Raw genomic sequence first — 18081 nt, 5'->3', positions numbered from 1 at the left:
CACGGGCTTAGTTGCTCCACGGCACGTGGGACCTTCCCAGACCAGGGCTCGAACCCATGTCCACTGCATTGGCAGGCAGATTCTTAACCACTGCGCCACCAGGGAAGCCCCTAGCAGTCCATTCTTGTTTCACAGCTGCAGTGTTTTGTCTTACCTCTCTGAAGATACTAATAAAAGTGATGACTGACAGTTTCTTTTCTGTGAATTTCTCCGTTTCCTTGAATTTGTTCTTTCTTTTTATTTGCGTTGGTTTCTGTTTTTTCTTTTCTTCTTTTCGGTTTCTGTTTTTTAAACTGAAGGCTTTCCAGTCCCCAGGGCAGTGGGTGGTGCCCTCAGTTCCTCGTCTCCAGCCAGATTCCCTGCCTCCCTCCAGTCCCGGTGTGGAGGTGTGGATTCTCACTCTGGGCCACAGCTACGTCTCTGTTCTACTTGAATGTCGTCGTCACGGTTTGCAGCACTGCTGGGGGCGGGGGCGCTCCGTGGCTCTCGTCCTTGTGCTGACTGCTGTGCCACGACAGCATGCCAGCTGTGTCCGTGCCCTGCAGGTGCCCCGTGTCCTCATCACGGGACTTGTATGTTTAATGACATTGACTGGATGTTTTCCTTAGTTAGCATTCTTCATTAAAAGTCATATAAGTTCACCTTTAAAATTTGGGAATTACCAAAACTTGAATGAGAGACGTGAAAATCATTTATGATCTCACTACACAACAAAACCTACTGTTGGGAGATGTTTATATAGGACATATGAAGTAGTCAGGACCGTTTAAGTCCATATGGACAATGTTTTTCCTAAACATAGGGTCATGCTGTGGGGTGTTGTATAATTTGTTTAGATTTACTCTGTTGCATATTTCTGTTTTATGATAGTCTTTGGGATTGTAAGCTTGAGAATTAATTTGAGTCATAGTTGACTATTTTAATGTTTTCTTCTGATCCAGAGCAGATAAAATTCCCCCCTCCTTATACTCCACCTACCGCCAAGCCTGCTCCACTGTCGGAGAGAAGAAGCCAGAAGGTAAGGTCAGTGGGTCGCTTGGTCCCCAGACGTGCCCACATCTCACCTCCACTTCCCTGACCACGAGACGTGTCGGTGGCACCTTGGTCCATCTGGTCTGCTTCTGTCATGCTGGGTCTGGTCACAGCTGTGGCTTCAGAGACTGCCCAGCACCAGCCCTGGGACAGCTGTGACACCAGGAGGGCTGCCTGTGATGTCACTCCCTGAACACACATGCAGTACAAAATCCACTTGACCATTTCTCATCTTTGTGTGCCCCGCTGAGGCTGTCATGTGGCTTCTGTTTGCCTGTCTGAATTCGAGCTTTTTTTTTTTTTTTTTTTGCGTTACGCAGGCCTCTCACTGTTGTGGCCTCTCCCATTGCGGAGCACAGGCTCCGGACGCACAGGCTCAGCGGCCATGGCTCACGGGCCCAGCCACTCCGTGGCATGTGGGATCTTCCCAGACCAGGGCACAAACCCGTGTCCCCTGCATCGGCAGGCGGACTCTCAACCACTGCGCCACCAGGGAAGCCCTGAATTCGAGCTTTAAAGTCAGGTGACCAGCCAGGCCTGAGGCCCGTGGTGCTTGTTCTGCACCGTGTCCTAGTAGGGGGTCTGCCATGGCTCTTTGGCCGTTTGGACGGTTGGGGATCTTTCTGCTTCTAGGGGACAGTGATGTGGGCCAGTGTGTGAAAGCGTGCATCATTGCTTGGAGCAGCTGGGCAGGCTGTCCGCACCCCATCGCCCCAGGAACGAGGCGCCATCCGGACAGGGCCTGGTCTGTCGGTGTTGAAATGGTGCAGCTGTTTGCTGGTCAATCCCTCTGACGCCTGCAGGGCCAGTTAGGCTGCATGAGCAACTGCAGCTCTGTTTTCTAATTCTGTCTGCCAGAACCCTCCTTGCACAATCTTCCACAGTTTCTGACAGCCAGGGAGACCCACACCTGTTTGGACCAGTATCGAAACATCTTGCAGACAGGATGCCAAGGGGGCCGTAGGGCTGTGTCCACCGTTGAGTGAGGCCTTGCCCTCCTTTCCTAACCCCATGGTCCTGCTTTTGGGGCTTCTAGAATGTTTCCTAATGCTGTATCTCATAGGGCTAATATTTTTTAGTAAACCTACTAAATGTGTGTTGAGGACTGGTAATCACCTCTAATATACTGATTTTAACATCCTGTTGTAAAAAACAATATCACAATGTTACTTAAATTTTGAGAAACAGGGACTAAACCATCATCTGTACATAATTCTGCTCTCCCCGCCCAGCCTCCCTCCACATGCATTTGGTCTTCGTTCATTACATACCTGCTTTTTACACTTGTGGCGATAGTGTGTATAGAACCATGGTTTTTCTTAAATGAATGAATGTTTTAACTTTGATAGGACATTAACATCCGCCGTCCAGGGAGAGCGTTTCACTTCCCTCCTCATAGGGCCCCAGTCCTCTGTGTGCCCTCTGCAGGGAGAAGCCAGGGACAGCGTCAGTTCCGTGTGCTTCCTATCTGATCTAACCTGTTTAATTGTTAAAATTATCTCCTGTCTCTCAGATGCAGCCTCGCAGAGGGAGGTGGAGCCCAGCTGTAAGGAGGAGCCGCTGGGTCTGCTCACAACTGCCCTGCGAGAGCTCAGGGCCTCAGTGACAGATCCCACCCAGCGTGACGGTGAGGCCAGGGCTGTGGGTCGGGCCGTCCGCAGTGGGTGCCCGTGGGTGCACAGGCCAGTCCTGACGTGCTCAGAGCTTGAGGCTGCTCTGTTGCCCATAGTAGCAGTGGTCAGTGCATTTTCCCTGCAGTTCAGCATCTGGTAGTGAACCTGACCACGGCCTGGTGGGTGTGGAGCGTGCCTCCTTTCTGACACTCAGGCTGTCCCAATGTCTGGGTAGAATATGGTTATTCTGCTACCTGGCGTCTCGGTGGGACAGGAGACATAGAGGAGGAAAGCTGCGTTGTCTCCTTCCTTTACTGCCTGGGTGGCTGTGCTCTTCAGCACTGGGCCTCTGCTTCTGGGACTGTTTCCTATGAGGGGCCTGGAGGACAGGCGTGAGCAGTTCAAAGTGCTCAGTGGCCATAGTGGTCCACAAGTAAAATGTTAGGTTCCGGTGTTTTTAGAGTTTTGCTATGCTAAATGCAGAAACTAAAATACATAAGGCATGCTTTCACCTAGTAACTTCAGTAGATGTTTATTTATTATGAATTCATTTAATTCCTATGAGAGTCTCACGGAGGAAATACAGTTGACCCTTGAACAACACAGTTCGGTTTTTTTAAATTTATTTTTGGCTGCGCTGGGTCTTCGTTGCTGCCCGTGGGCTTTCTCTAGTTGTGGCGAGCGGGGGCTGCTCTTCGTTGCGGTGCACGGGCTTCTCATCGCGGTGACTTTGCTTGTTGCGGAGCACGGGCTCTAGGCACACGGGCTTCAGTAGTTGTGGCTCACGGGCTCTAGAGCGCAGGCTCAGTAGTTGTGGCGCACGGGGGCTTAGTTGCTCCGCGGCATGTGGGATCTTCCTGGACAGGGCTGGAACCCGTGTCCCCTGCATTGGCAGGCGGATTCTTAACCACTGCGCCACCAGGGAAGTCCGCAACACAGTTTTTAACTGTGTGGGTCCACTCAGTATATGCAGATTATTTTCGGTAAATATACTGGAAAATTTTTTGAGATAAATGACAATTGCAAAAATTTCAGATAAACCACATTGCCTAGAAATGTTGAGAAAATTAGGTATGTCGTGAATGCATAAAATACACGTAGATTCACATGACATGCAAAATACACGGAAGGCTGTGAGGAGTTAAGCTTCGGGTCAGAAGTTACGCACAGATTTTCACCTGTGGTGGAGGGTCGGCAGCCCCAGCTCTGCACTGTTAGCTCTGCCTCCACCGTGGTTGTCCTGAGGGCCCAGGATGTCCCCTCATGGTCAGCGTGACCCTTCCAAACTCTGCTCCTGCAGTACGTGGTTCTTGGGGAGGTCGAGGCCTGTGTGGGGCCCCAGCGCTGCCGCAAGATGGTCAGCCAGCCAGGCCTGTGAGTCCCTGTGCTGGCAGAGCTGCTGAGGCCGGGCCGGGCGGCCGCAGTGGGTGTCAGTGTGTGCAGAGGTGGCTGGCGGGCGAGGGGCGAGGGGCGCGGGGTATAGACACAGGGGCTGTGGTGACGTGAAGAGCTATGCCAGCCCCTCGGAGAAGCCTGGCCACCTGCACTGCAGAAAAGTGGTTCCGCTGCTGGCCGGGCGGGGACGAGAGCGGCCCCAGGGTCAGTTGAGAGTGTGGCCCCTGAGGTGGTGGATGGCGCCCCTGCTCATGGCGCCGGTCCCTGCCTTGCAGCGTTGTTGGCTCAGATGGCAGTGATCTCTGAACAGCTCCGCTCCGCCCTGGGCCTCGGCGAGGATGACAGCGACTTCGAGGGGGCCCCGGTTCAGCTCAGCGTCCGGGCCCCCAAGCTGCAGCCGTGGGAGCAGAGGGTGAGTGTGGGGCACCAGGGAGACCACATGTGAGTTGAGGGTTTCGGGCCGGTGCTGCCGTTTGCGTACAGACTCTGTGTTTGGGAGGAAGTTGTGGCAGAGGCTGCTCGTGGCCCTTTGTGGGCAGGTTTGCTGACCCTGCTCTCTGCTGAGAAGCTCCGTGATGACCCCTGGGGGCCCCTCCCAGGGTTTGGGGATTCCTGTGCTGAGGCGTTGCAGCCTCTTCTCCGGATGGGGGCTCGTTTTCCAGTCTCGTCAGCTCCACTGTGGCCCTGTACGTCCAGGGTGGAAACGCTGTGATGTGGGTTTGCGGCCCTGAGACCTCTCCTCTCTCAGGTCGTGGACCTTCTGCTGACGTCTTTCTGTCAGAACCTCATGGCGGCCTCCAGCGTTGCCCCACCAGACAGGTAGAGGCTAGGCGGTCTCACCGGGTGGTTTGGAGCTGTCCTGGGGCGGCCTGGGTGCTCGTGATGAGAGTGGCCGTCGTTCCTGGTCCAGCTCTGAGCCTGGGGCCCTGGTCCTGCCCCCCGACTTCGTGCTGCGCTGGGGAAGGGCCTGGGTGGGGGGGGGGCTGACTTATCTAGCAGGGGCGTGGCGACGGTCAGCGTCGCAACAGGAGACCCTCCTGGTTGGGGAACAGCCTGGTTCTTTCTTCAGTCTCTGGTGCCTGACTGCTCATCCACCAGGCTCCAGGCGGGCAGTGCAGGGCCAGGCCTGGCCGCTGCCACTGTTCTCTGTGGCTGTCCCCACAGGCAGGGCCCCTGGGCCGCCCACTTCGTGAGGACCCTGTGCAGACGCAGGCTCCTGCCGGCTCTGCTCAGCCGGCTCTGCCAACTGCTCCATCACCAGGTAGGGCTGCCACCTCCTCCAGCCCCCACAACGCTGAACCTCTTTTCTTTTTAAATATTTCTGTATTTATCTACGTATGTACGTATGTATGCATGTGGCTGCGCCCGGTCTTCATTGGGGCATCTGGGCTCTTAGTTGCGGCATGTAGGCTCTTTAGTTGCGGCACATGGGCTCTTAGTTGTAGCACACAGAATCTTTAGTTGCGGCATGCGGGATCTTTAGTTGAGGCACGCGGGCTCTTAGTTGCGGCATGTGGGCTCTTACTTGCGGCATGTGGGATCTCGTTCCCTGACCAGGGATTGAACCCTGCCCCCCTGCATTGGGAGCGTGGAGTCTTTAGCCACTGGACTACCAGGGAAGTCCCTGAACCACTCTTCTTTCCTATTTTAGGGCCCGAGCCTGAGTGCCTCACATGTGGTGGGGTTGGCTGCCCTGGCCGTCCACCTCGGCGAGTCCAGGTCTGCCCTCCCGGAGGTGCATGTGGGCCCTCCCACCCCTGCCAGGGTCCTGCCCGTCCCCGAGCTCTTCGACATCCTCCTGCCCTGTAGGACCCAGGAGTCCTCAGCCCTGTGTCTGAAGTGAGTGTCCCTCTTGTCAAAAGTAACACACGTTCATCAGACAAAATTAGCACAGACACACATGCTCTACAGATGACCAGTCTTTACCGTGTTGGTCTGTACCCTTCCAGAACCTTGTCTTGGGTGTATTTATGTGTGTGTTGGTATCTTCAGTTAGAAAAGTGAGATCACCCTACTTTGCTACCTGCTTTTCAAGATGCTCACAGTGGGCTGCAGGTGCCCTTCTCCAGGTCAGGTGGCCGGCGGCTGGCTGGACCTGCCCCTCCTCAGGTTAGGTTCCGGGGTCCCTGTGGTGAACAGCTTTCTCTGGGGGAGGTTTCTACACACACAGCTGTCCCATCCAGAGGGTTTTGAGACCCATCGTCCAGTTATGTGCTCATCCACTCGCTGCACACTGCGTGCTAGGCCCCCTCCCGGGACCTGGTGAGTCGCAGGGAGCCCGTAGCCTGGGGTCGGCGGCTGTGAGAGATGGGCGGGGGTTGGGTGAGAGTGGCCATCCCATGGGCAGAGGCCTGGGGAGTCCACGTGTGACTCAGGCCCGAAGGGCTTCCTGTGGCTGCTGAGGTCAGGACGGAAGCCGGAGGCTCCGGTGGGAGATGTTGGGACCAGGGTCGCGGCTCACGGACTGAGCTGGCATTAGGAGAGACAGGGAGAGCTGAGCACAGGAACGCGGCCTGGGACCAGTGCCCGCCAGCTGTCCGCGCCATCCACAGCAGCACCACTGACAAGTCCGCACTGGGAGTCGGGCCCCTTCCTCGCCACAGTCCTGACTCTCTGGGCCTCATGGTCACCTCTGTTCTCGGCAGCCTCTCCCTCCCACACGTCACAGCCCGCCATGGGCAGGCAGAGGCTGAGTTGGAAACCGGACATGCTTCACTCTGGCTCTGAGGTTCTTTTAGGCGGGAACAGTGAATAATTTGCCATCATGCAGATGAACGAGAGCCTTACGCAATCACACGGGGAACACCCACCTCGCACCTCCTCACTTCATTCCCTTGGTTCTGACCGTGGCTCTGGACACGCTGGGAAAGCAAGCCCTTACGTGCAGAGCCTGCGTGTTCATGTGTTTTCTGAGTCTCTCATCAACGTGGAAAGAGCTCAGGCCAGACGGCCTGACTGGGGGCTCTTCCCGAGGGCTCGGAGGAGCCGGCCTGGCTGGGCCTGAGGCTGAGCGCCGAGCGGCCGTCGGGCTGGGAGGCCCTCAGTTCACGTTGTGCAGTTCACGCTCTTCTTCCACCTGTTGTTTTGCGTGGACCCCATTTCTGTGTTATAATCTGTTTTCTATTTTCAGATTTTGTACAGCGGCAATTTCTTATTCTTTGTGTAAGTTTTCTTCCCAGTCACGTGACATCTCGTACAGCTGTTTGTCTCCAGGCCTTATAAAAAAGGTGAGTCTTGTGGGTTCCTTTTTCTGCTCTCCTGTAAGTTCCAGTCTTGTACGGGTTTCTGGCCTGAAGCCCGTGTCGCCTCCATCCCGGCACCGGCCTCGTTCGTAGCAGACTTGTCTCCTGGCGCCACCCTGCCGTCTGCTTGGGTTGAACATTGCCTTTTCCTTCCATCTGAGTTAAGAGGAGGGGCTGGCAGGTGACAGCTACAGATGTCCCTCCTTATTTATGAAGTAGGCAAGTTAGAAGATTGCCGTTCATAGAAAGTGTGTCAGCATTTAAAGAAGCACCCTGCGCTTCCTCTGAAGACGGCCTGGGAAGCCGCGTGTTAGAATCCTCAGCGTCAAAGGCGGCGGTGCCGTCACAGCGGGAACCAGTGTTGCTGCGCCTGCAGAGCTTTAGGGCACGTCTCCCATGAGGTTCGAGCCTGGTTCAGAGTTCCAGGCTCCGCGTCGGGCTCCTGGGCGCTGCTGGGAGCTCCACCGCGTCAGGAGCAGCCTGGGGTCCAGGTGCCCCTGTGCTCCCGGTCCCAGGTGCCGACATTTTAAAGTGTGGGATAGAGATCCGGAGGAGCGGCCCAGAAGAGGAAGTCCTCGCCCTGTGTCCCAAGCTCCCCGAGGTCCCCTCGAGCAGCCTGTGGCTCTGTCAGCATGAGGGTGGGGGTGCGACCTCCTAAGGCAAAGATGTGCGGCTCAGTGCATCACTGAGGGAGCATCTCCTGTAGCCAGTGAGCACACTTCTTAGAATGCCGGTGCCCGCGGGTCGCGCGTGACGGCCGTGCGCGGCTGCAGGGCATGGCAGCTCAGAGATGTGTGGTCAGGGCTGGCTGCCCACCAAGACCAGGGGCTCCTCGCTGCCAGCCGGGCGCAGCCAGGCCCCTGCGTGTTTCCTCAGTCTCACAGCACACACGCCACTGTCTTTTTTCAGTTCCAGTTCATGGTGTTCAGATGGTTCTCAGAGGCCCGAGACCCTCCCTCTTGGGAAGACCCGGCCAGCTCTCCCTGGCGGCCCCTGTGCCTGCCCTCCGTGGACTGGCAGCGAGCCGCTCTCTGCCTGTGGAAGCAGAGGACCTTGCGGGAACTGCTGAAGCAGGAGGGACTCCATGTAGGTCCCACTGTCCCTTCCGCTGCTTTGCTCCTCCACGCTCTGGGCTCCGTGGGCGCAGGACATGGGCGGCGGGCCTGACCCGACAGAAATCACTCCTGGGATCGTCAGATTTGACACATGCCTGCCAGCCCGTGAGCTGGGGCCGGGTGTCTCCAAGCACAGTCACCGGAAGCTTGGCCGCTCAGACAACGTGCCCATGTGACTGTTTCTGCCACCTCTTCATAACTTTTCATTTATTTCTTGGATGTTTGCCTGCTTGTTCTGGTCTTTAGAGAAGAAGTTGTGTCGTTTTATTGTATATGTTTTTCAACTCTTTTATTGTTAATAATCAGTCATACAAGAGTAGGTCTGACCATCTGCCTGATGCCAGGAGCAACGAGGCAGGAGCAGCCGTGCCTCGATCACTGTCTACACACACGTCCCTGCTGGTGCCGCGCAGCCCCGGCGTTTACACACACTGCGTGTGCTGCATGCGTGTCCCTGAGACACGTTATACACAGTGTGAGGTTTTTTTTGTTTTTGAATTCTGATGTCATTTATTGGCACAAAAATTATTCAAATACAACATGGTGTCTAGACATGGCTACACTTTATATTTTGTGCATTTAGTTTCTATTTCTCTTGCTCCTAATTCCCAACATGTACTAGACCTTCCTTCTCTGTGTCAGCGGTGTGAGGTTTTGAGGTTAGTCTATGTTGACGCGTGGAGCTGTGACTGTTGGAAGCATGTTGTCACATCAAGTTTATCTTTTGGTCATTTGCACAGCTCAGTGAGCTAGAAAGTGATTGTTGTGCAGATGCTGCGGGCTGTCCAGGACCAGGCAGCGGCGTTGAGGACTGAGTTTAAATACCAGTTTGAACAGTTTTGGTTAGCTTCACGTGCAGAGTTAAATGACTGATTCTTCATCTGGGCTTGGTGCCAGCCTCCCAGTCTAACCCTGGGAGATGGCATAGGACGATATTTCTGACAGACACACAGGAGATCTCCAGCTAATGTGAGATAGGGCAGCGTCACAGCCCCAACCTGTGGCTTCTGTGCTCTGTCCTTGCTGTGGTGGTCACTTGGTCCTTCTCTCTCAGTTGACTTACAGAGACTGGTTACAGCTGGAACTAGAAATTCAGCCTGAAGTTGATTCTCTTTCAGATACAGAAAGGTAAGTGTTTAAAGGATCTACCCTTTAAAGTGTTAATACAGTTTTCTACACTGTCTTTTAAGTCTAAGTTTTGTCATTGTATCCTCAGTGTAATGTTCAGTTTAACATAAGTGTATGAGTACAATTTTATTCATTCTTTTATTTGAGAAACATTTATTGACCTACAGTTTGCCAGACACTTCTAGAATGTTCTAGAAGCTGGGGATGCAGTGTGAACAAGACAGATGGGGCACACGAGGCACATACAGGGCTTCCCACTTGCACTCTGCCCCAACGCCCCTAAGCCGTTCTTCACAGGAACTGTGCAGAACCGGGCCCTGTGTGAGCCTGGGGGCGGGCAGGGTGATAAATAAGGTGGATTAGAGGGCACTGAAGACACCAGATGGGGCTTTGGGAGCTGGTGCCGGCGGGCAAGGATCAGAGAAGGCTGCGCCTGGGGAGGGCCACAGTGGGGAAGCCCTGGAGGGTCTCAGCTGGTGTCGGCCAGCCAGGGAAGCAGAGGGGAGGGTGGGCAGCGCCTTGCCGAGTGCTGGCTTTGAGGCGCGGCACCAGGGGTGAGCGAATCAGAGTCTGAGACCCATGTGAGTCCCGGGGCTGGTGACTGAGACCGCCAAGACGTCAGGTGTGCTATCCTGGCCTCGAGCAGGTGCTGAGGGGCCGTGGGTTTGGGGGTGGGTCAGGGGGTGCAGAAGCCAGAGGTGGCTGTCCTCAAGCCACCACACTTGGAGTGGTCAGAGACGTCCCTGAACACGGGGGTGCTGTGTCGTGGTGTCAGAATCTGACGGAACAAGTAGAATAAGGAAGGACAGTGATGGGCAATGGGAGGGATGACCCGCTTCCTTTCCCAGCTCAGTGGGCGCTTCCACCTTTCAGGTTTGTGCGCGGCCTGCCTCCTGTGCGCTTCCTTCCTTGCCAGGAGGGAAAGAAGGAACTAGTTTTCTGGCCTGCGGCTCCATAGGACCCCTTCTTAACTCACCCTCAGGTCACTGTGTGTTGATGGTGTGGGTCCTGTTCAGGGCCTCCTTCCGTCTCCTGATTGCAGTTCCAAACAGGCTTTGGCGGCTCGCTCCCTGCCCCTCGTGGTCACATGGGGAGGTCCTGCTTGGGTCCTGTTATTCCTGCAGGAACAGACTGCAGTGTTGGTGGCTGTCTGTGCTGTGGTTTCAGCACCACGGAGCCTGGTCCATGTGTGGATGCTTTGCTGGTGGGCCTGGGACAGTGCAGGCACCCGCTCCACCCCCAGCTCAGCAGCTGTGGACCTGCATGCAGTCCGTCACCCCTGGCTGAAGCAGACCCTGGCCCGTGCCTCCCGCAGCACAGACCCTGGCATTTGCATTGCAGGCAGGACTTCCACCAGTGGGCCATCCACCAGCACTTCCTCCCCGCGCCCTCTGCCACCGGGGGCTGCGATGGAGACCTGGAAGTCGCCTGTGCCACGCTTGTCGACGTGCTCATGGACTTCTGCCAAAGGTTAGGAATGTTAGTGCCCCGAAGAGTCTGTCTTTTGATTTTGGTAGCTCTAAGAACGTTTTTATTTCTCTCAGTCCAGTTTGTGTTATACAGAGCACAGTTAAACATATCCTGATCGCAAGTTTGGGTTTTCGAGATAAAGGCAAGCTTCCGGAATCAGCTTTCTCTCTGTGCCTAGATTTGCCAGTGGCAGTGACCTGGTCTTTCTGCTTTGTCTCCTGGTATCAGGGTTATTAGCAAATGTGATGAGAATAAAAGGTCAAGCAAGTGGTGGGCACCAGTGTTGTCACCCACAGTGCAGGGAGCACTGGCGTGGACTGCCTGCCATGAAAGGCAGGCGTTCCTGGTACCAAATGGGCTGTGCCAGGTGTGGCCTTCTGACGTGGCCTGTTTTTCTCATCGTCCTCGTGGTTGCTGTGTCGAGGTGGTACGTCGTGTTATCTCATTATGGTTTTGATTTGCTTTTCCCTGATGGCTTATGATGTTGAGCATCTTTTCACGTGCTGGTTGACCATTTGTGTTACCTTTTTTGGACAAATGTCTAATCAGATCCTTTGCCTACTTAAAATTGGGTTATTTGCTTATTGAGTCATAAGAGTTCTTTATATACTCTAGATACTTGGTCCTTACCAGACATATGAGTTGCAGATATTTTCTTTCATTCCATGAGTCATCGGTTCACTCCCTAGAAGGGGTACTTTGATGCACAAAAGTTTTAAATTTTGAAGAAGGCTTATTCATCTATTTTTAGATTTAGCTCTTATTTTTAGGCCTTTGATCCATTCTGCATTAATTTTTTATATGGTGTGAGGTAGGGATCTGGCCCCATTCTTCTGTATGTGGATATCCAGTTGTCCCCTTTTGTTGAAGAGACTGCCCTTTCCCTGTTGAATGGTCTTGGAACTCCTGTGGAAAGTCCATTAGCCATACATGTGAGAGTTCACTCCTGGACTCCTGATTCTATTCTACTTACCTATATGTCTATCCTTGTGCCAGGACCACACCATTTTGATTACTATAGCTTTGTAGTAAGTTTTAAAATTGGAAAATGTGGGGATTTCTTGGTGGTCCAGTGGTTAGGACTCTGCACTTTCACTGCTAAGGGCCTGGGTTCAACCCCTGGTCGGGTAACAAGTTCCAACGAGCCATGTGCCATGGCCAAAAATAAATAAATTTTAAAAATTGGAAAATGTGAAATCCTCCAACTTTGTCCTTTTTCAGGATTTTTTTTGGCTATTCTGGGTCCCTTGCACTTCCACCTGAATTTTAGGATCAACTTATCACTTTCTGCAAAATGAGATGAGGTTCTGATAATGACGGCATTGTATCTGTAGATCAGTTTGGGTAGCATTGCCATCTTCCTATCCATGAACATGGGGTGGCTTTCCATTTATTAAGGTCATCTTTAATATTTTCAACAATATCTTATAGTTTTTAGCACACAACTCTTGCATCTCCCTGATTAAATTTATTAAGTATTTTATTCTTTTTAGCACCATAGGTTCATTGCTTTAATTTCACTTATTTGCTCTGATGGTTTTTTATTGTGAATTCTTTAGGATTTTCTATATGAAAGGTCTTGAAATCTGCCAGTAGAGATGGCTTAACTTTTTCTTTTCCAATCCGGATGCCTTATATGTACTGATTTATTTATTTGCTGAATTGTCCTGGCCAGAACTTGACAGGGCAGTGTTGACTGGAAGTGGTATGAGCGGACAGTTGTCCTGGTCCTGATCTTAGGAGGACAGTTTTCATCATTAAGAACGGTGTGAACTGAGGGTTTTTCATAGATGCCCTTTGACAGGTTGAGGAAGGTCCCTTTTACTCCTAGTTTTTTTTTGTTTTGTTTTTTGTTTTTTTTTAAATCATGAAAGGGTATAGCATTTAATTTAATGCTTTATCTGTGTGGTTTTTGGTTTTTATTCTACTCATATGTTTATTGCATTAATTGATTCTTGCATGTTGAGCCAACCTTGCATTCTTGGGATAAATCCCACTTGGTCGTGGCATGTAATTGTTTTGATGTGTTGCTTGAGTTGGTTGCTGGCTTTTTGCTGTTGTTGGCACACCGTGAGTGTCCTGCAGTCTCCGGGTACGTCCTGGCCCTGTGACCACAGGCCACTCTGGAGGCAGGAGGAGAAGCAGGCAGCCCAGCACAGTTAGGAGACACTTAGGAGGCTTTCACTGTGTTTTCATTTCAGTTCAAGGAGTTATGGTCGCTCAGAGAATTCTGATTTGGTTCTTGGTGGCTGCACAGGAAATCGCGATATTTTTTCCAGATTGCAGGTGAGTTAGAAGATGTAAAACTCAAGTGTGTCCACTGCATTTAAGCCACGTGCTATTAAGATATTTATTATGAATATCCAGTGAGTCCTAAGGAACCTGACCAGAACGAAAGCTTGAGTCACATACACAATGGCTTAGACCAGAGAGGCCACGTGCTCTGTGAACTCACCTCACCGTGAACATCACAGGAACACGGAAACGAAAACTGTAATATGGGAAGCATCTCCAGGCTTTAGGACGTTTAAAATTTGAGAACAGGAAGTAAAGATACTGACTTTGGCAGCAGCGTGGCTGCTACTCCTGTTCTCTGCTTTGTAACTCCTGGTGCTGCGTTGGGAGGTCAGGCTCTGAGGATTGACATAAATAACCCTCCACCTGGCCGAGGATCAGGAGTTTGCAGATGTCGGAGGCTGGGAGACTCTCCTGTCTCCCGGGTCACTTGGCAGCAAGGCAGGAGCACTTTTAGGAGAGTGCAGAAACCGTGTTTCTCACGTTGAAGTGAAAGGGGCGTTTCTGTCAGCATCCTGCTCTCCCCAGATCTCTTGAGCGTGAACTCTGGGGTCAGAGTGCAGAGCAAGGCCCCATCCTGCATCCTCGTCCACAGTGTGCACTGGGGGTCTGTAACTTTGGAAGAGTACGTGCAATTCTGTATAATAGGATTCGGTGTTCCCGCTGTCACTCTTAAAAAAGTGCCTGACTTTAGAACATGTGGGGAATGAAAGAGAAATCATGGAGGATGTGGTCTGGAGCACTGGGAAAATGTACTTAAAAATGAGTAAAGCATCCCACAGAGAAAGGACCCGAGTCCCCCAAGCCCTCATCTTGACCTTTGTCCTCCACGTCCGTCATAACTGAACGTGGAAGAAGGTGACCTGTGAGGGCAGACACAGCGGGAGACGTGGGGTTGGGGTCACAGATGACGGGGTGATGATGAGACGGGTGCTCTGCATCTGGGGGGTGAGACAACACACGTGTGCCTGCAGGCTGTGTGCGCGCCTCACTTGTGTGATTCACCCTCAGGCTGTGCACACCCCCCACCTGCACAGGGGAGCAGGTGATAAACGGGTGAAGTGTCAGCCATGGGGAGTCTGGGGAAGGGTGTTCTTTGCACTGTTCTTTCTTCATTTTTGCAAAATCCTGCAGTTGTTCAGTCATTTCCAAGTGAAAAGGCTAGTTGCACTCGGGGCCCTGCTGGGAGTGAGAGGCCCCAGGGTTTCTGCCTCTGGCCGTGCTCTCTTCAGGAGATGGCTGCTGGCCTGGAGCAGGGCCCAGCGCGCCTCGGCCATGCTGCTCCCCGGGGCCACTTCCTCTTTGGAGTTTTCTGCAGACGCCTCCAGGCCCTGGCTCGAGGGTGGGACGTGGCCAGCCGCCTGCAGCGACAGCAGGAGCTGCTCATGTGCAAACGGTAACACGGCTGGTGCCCCAGGGTCTGTCTTCACTTTGGGGTCTCTTCCCACTAGTCGCTCGTCTCTGGCCCCCGCCCCAGCCTGGGACGGCATCTTCCCCGGGTCCCCTGGAGAGCAGGGTCTAGAGGTGTGAAAGCAACTGGGGGTGAAAGTTCTCCTCCTGGGCTTCAGAAACCCCTCAGTTCAAAGACCTCGTGTGGAATGTGCGCTCAGGGTCCTCACTGCATCACGGCTGAGCCGTGATGTCCTTCCCGGTCTCGTGAACTGGTTGGTTAACACGCTGCTCCCTGCCCTTGGTCATCGTGTAACATCACACCTGGTCTGGGGACACACAGTGAGTGTCCGTCGGCCCAGCAGGGCAACAGGCCGCAGACCAGGGCCAGTTCCGAGCGGGCTGGGAGGGTTGGCTGTGCTCCGAGCGTAGCTCTCGGGGTCACCGTCCATGCCTCCCTCCTCGCAGCATCCTCCTCGGCCTGCCCCCCTCCGTGCTTGTCGGCAGCCCCCGCTTGGAGCAGCTGGCCGCCCCCGACTGCGATGACTTCTTCCACTTGGTCAACTCGGAGCTGGTAGGCGCAGGGCAAGTGAGCTGGGCTGTGGGGTTGAGGGGCTACGTGGGCACCCCAGGCTGGCTCTGGAAAACTCACCAGCGCATCCGTGGTCACGTGGAGCCAACGCCTCAGTGCATGTCCTGCCTGCCCACGCCGGGTCTCTGAGGGTAGGACGTGGCGCTCGGAGCTGCGGGTGAGCCCTTCACCTGGCTCGGCACCGGCCTGCGAGGCTAGCGACCGGGCAGCCTCGTCCTCCGGAGCACGACTCCTTCACGGAACCTTCCGCAGGGTGACCAGCTTGGGCCCTGCATGTGCAGACCATCCTGCCCGCCTTGCCTCCCCTCCGTCGGTTTCTTTTGGGGGCACGGAAGCCAGATGGTGCCCCAGCTCTTGTCAGGGGCTCCAAAGGGTGACATCCCTGTGACCTGCACGCGGTCAGGGTCAGGGAGGTGCCGTGCATAAGTGCTCCCCTGCCCACTGCAGGGGAACGGCTTCTACACCAAAGATGGTTCCCACTTTCTAGAAATGCACACGTGACTAGAGCTTGACCTGAGGTTCTGTTCATTTGTGTGGAACTTTAAAAGGTAACTGGGGAAGCAGCAGAAATGAGATTTTCTTTAAGTTCGTTCTAAAGGCTGTTTCCCTTCGAGCCTTGAGAACGGCCTGTGAAAGCAGCCAGGGAGGACACGGCAGGGACGGCACCTGGCCCGCCCGCCTGGGCCCACGGGGTTTGCGCCACGGCTGGCGGGCACGGGGGTGGACGCGAAGCCACACGGAGCCAGCCCTCCGTGGACCGTGGCGGTACCATCCTGCCGCGTGTCCTTACGTGCTGGAGCCCCCAGCAGCTGCCCGCCCTGTCCTGCGCGTGCTTCCTCACTGGCCTCTACTGTTGTGCAGAGAAACTTCTCCCACGACGGCGCCCTGACCCACGACATCACGGCCCACTTCTTCAGGGTAATTTCCTTTCCCTCTGCCCCTCCAGCGTCGCTGCTCACTCAGACCCCAGGGCTGGGCCCTTGGCGCGTGGCAGCTCCTGGGGCCCTGGTCCGCGTGCAAACCCTGCGTGCGGGCGTGTCTCCCCGCAGGGGCTCCTCAATGCCTGTTTACGAAGCAGAGACCCCTCCCTGGCAGCCGACCTGACCCTGACTGCCTGCCAGACCCAGTGCCCCTTGCTTCTGACCTCTGCTCTGGTAGGCTCCCCATCTTTTCAGGGGCGTTCCTGGACCTGGCGCAGCCGGGGTCCGCCCAGGGCTTCCTGGCAGCGTGACTCAGGGGAAGCTGCACCAGGAGCAGTTGGGACAGACCACAGGAGTTGGGGTGGGGCTCCTCGGGAGTCTCTGTGCCCGGAGCCGTTCGCACTCCTACTTGCTCTGTGCTGACTGGAGCTGAGCGGGGACTGCTGCTCTGCTGGTCCGGCTGCTGCCCCAGCCCCTGCTGGCCCGGCCTTCTCTGGACGTTCCACGGGTGGGGCTCCCACGCGGGCTTTCTCACCCCTTCTCAGTTTTGTCGGGAGGGAGGACGCAGCGCATTCCTTGCTGGCTCCCTGGGCGGCTGTGGCCTCTGGCTCACGGCTCTGCAGCTCAGCAGGGCCGCCCAAGGACCGGGCCATCCTCTGTCCACATCCTGCATCCTCCGCGGATGAGGATGAGCACGCCTCACGGAGCTGCTTTGGACCTTAAATGAGACGCTGTCCTTGCGGTTATGAAGCACTTGATGAGCGGGAGACAGGCTCTGGGGGTGTCGGCCTGTGGGCAGACGTTGCCCACGCAGATCGCCAGCATCACCCGAGGCTTCCCGATCTTCTTGGTGAGGGGGGGGGGACTGACCTGTCGGTGCCCGTTCTCTCCCATGAGCTGTGGTGGCCGCACCTGGAGCCCGAGCTTCACCGCCGCTGGAGGAGATGCTCTCAGAGCCCGCTGCCTGCAGAGCTGCGGAGGCTGCAGGAGGCCCGGCACTTTGCCGGGAGGTGAGTGCGGGCAGCGGGACCCACTCTGGGTTACGTGCATGGTGTCTCGGGAGCTGGAGGGGGCCCTGGGGAGGCTCTGTGAGGCCCACGTGTGGAAGGGGGAAGCAGAGCCGAGCGGACACGTTCCCGTCAGACTGGCATCCGGGGTCCACCTGCCCGTCTCCTCGCACATCCGAGTGGTGCCGTCCTCGGAGGTCACAGCAGGGATTGCTGGCCCCATCCAGCCTCCCTGCATCTTCCTTTGTGACCCGTTTTTATCCGAGGCACCTGTGTCCCCCCCACAAAGGGTCAGGGATGTTCGAAATCTCAGAAAACGAAGAAACCAAGTCTGCCCACTGAGTCTAATTCTGCAAAGAGCAGAGAACTTTTTAAATCACTGCATTATATTCCATTTTTAACTTTCGGCCCAGTTTTAACCTTCTGGAGAACCGTGAACATCACAGTGCAGTCGGAGTGGGGGCTGAGTAGAAGGCGGGTGCAGACTCTGGGGGGAGGACTCCTTGCAAAGCTGAGGCTGCTGGGACCGGGCGCCCCCTCCAGGCATACCGCTTCCTGTGTCCGGGGCAGAGGGGCATGTTGACAGCCAAGGGCCAGCCTGTGGAGACCGGTTGGGAGGCCGGGGGGAGGGGTGCGCTTTGGGTTCTCGCTGTGACGGGCGGGGGGCTCTTGTGGTGACACCCACCTCCGTCTGCGGCAGCGTCCTCTCCCCCCTTGCGGCACCCCCCACACCTGGCCCGGCCTGGCTCTGCGCGGCTGCCCTGCACTTTATGATTCGACAGGCCGGGAAGGAGAGCATCCGGCGGGAGCTGGGGCAGCTGGACGGCCAAGGAGAGGAGGTAAGAGTGAGATCCTTTCCCTGCGTGTCCTTTCCCAGCAGCCT

The 18081-nt window shown here is 55.1% G+C and overlaps 1 protein-coding gene across 1 annotated transcript in view; it reads left to right on the top strand.

Moving 5' to 3' along the window:
• The window catches only part of FANCA (FA complementation group A), a 50787-nt gene that overhangs the window by 29002 nt on the left and 3704 nt on the right, over positions 1-18081 (top strand). The window contains exons 21-37 of the mRNA XM_060131428.1: positions 942-1018; positions 2546-2659; positions 4316-4452; positions 4789-4859; positions 5205-5301; positions 5692-5879; positions 7171-7267; positions 8192-8368; positions 9452-9525; positions 10867-10995; positions 13197-13281; positions 14523-14686; positions 15148-15253; positions 16133-16189; positions 16321-16425; positions 17089-17201; positions 17899-18037. Of these exons, the coding sequence (XP_059987411.1) occupies positions 942-1018; positions 2546-2659; positions 4316-4452; positions 4789-4859; positions 5205-5301; positions 5692-5879; positions 7171-7267; positions 8192-8368; positions 9452-9525; positions 10867-10995; positions 13197-13281; positions 14523-14686; positions 15148-15253; positions 16133-16189; positions 16321-16425; positions 17089-17201; positions 17899-18037 (1930 nt within the window). The remainder of the gene's footprint in view (positions 1-941; positions 1019-2545; positions 2660-4315; positions 4453-4788; positions 4860-5204; positions 5302-5691; positions 5880-7170; positions 7268-8191; positions 8369-9451; positions 9526-10866; positions 10996-13196; positions 13282-14522; positions 14687-15147; positions 15254-16132; positions 16190-16320; positions 16426-17088; positions 17202-17898; positions 18038-18081) is intronic.

Source organism: Lagenorhynchus albirostris, chromosome 19, assembly GCF_949774975.1.
Source record: "Lagenorhynchus albirostris chromosome 19, mLagAlb1.1, whole genome shotgun sequence".
In the NCBI taxonomy this organism is placed as follows: Eukaryota; Metazoa; Chordata; class Mammalia; order Artiodactyla; family Delphinidae; genus Lagenorhynchus; species Lagenorhynchus albirostris.
The sequence above is the reverse complement of the archived record's forward strand: the minus strand, read 5'-3'. Positions and strand labels throughout refer to the sequence as shown.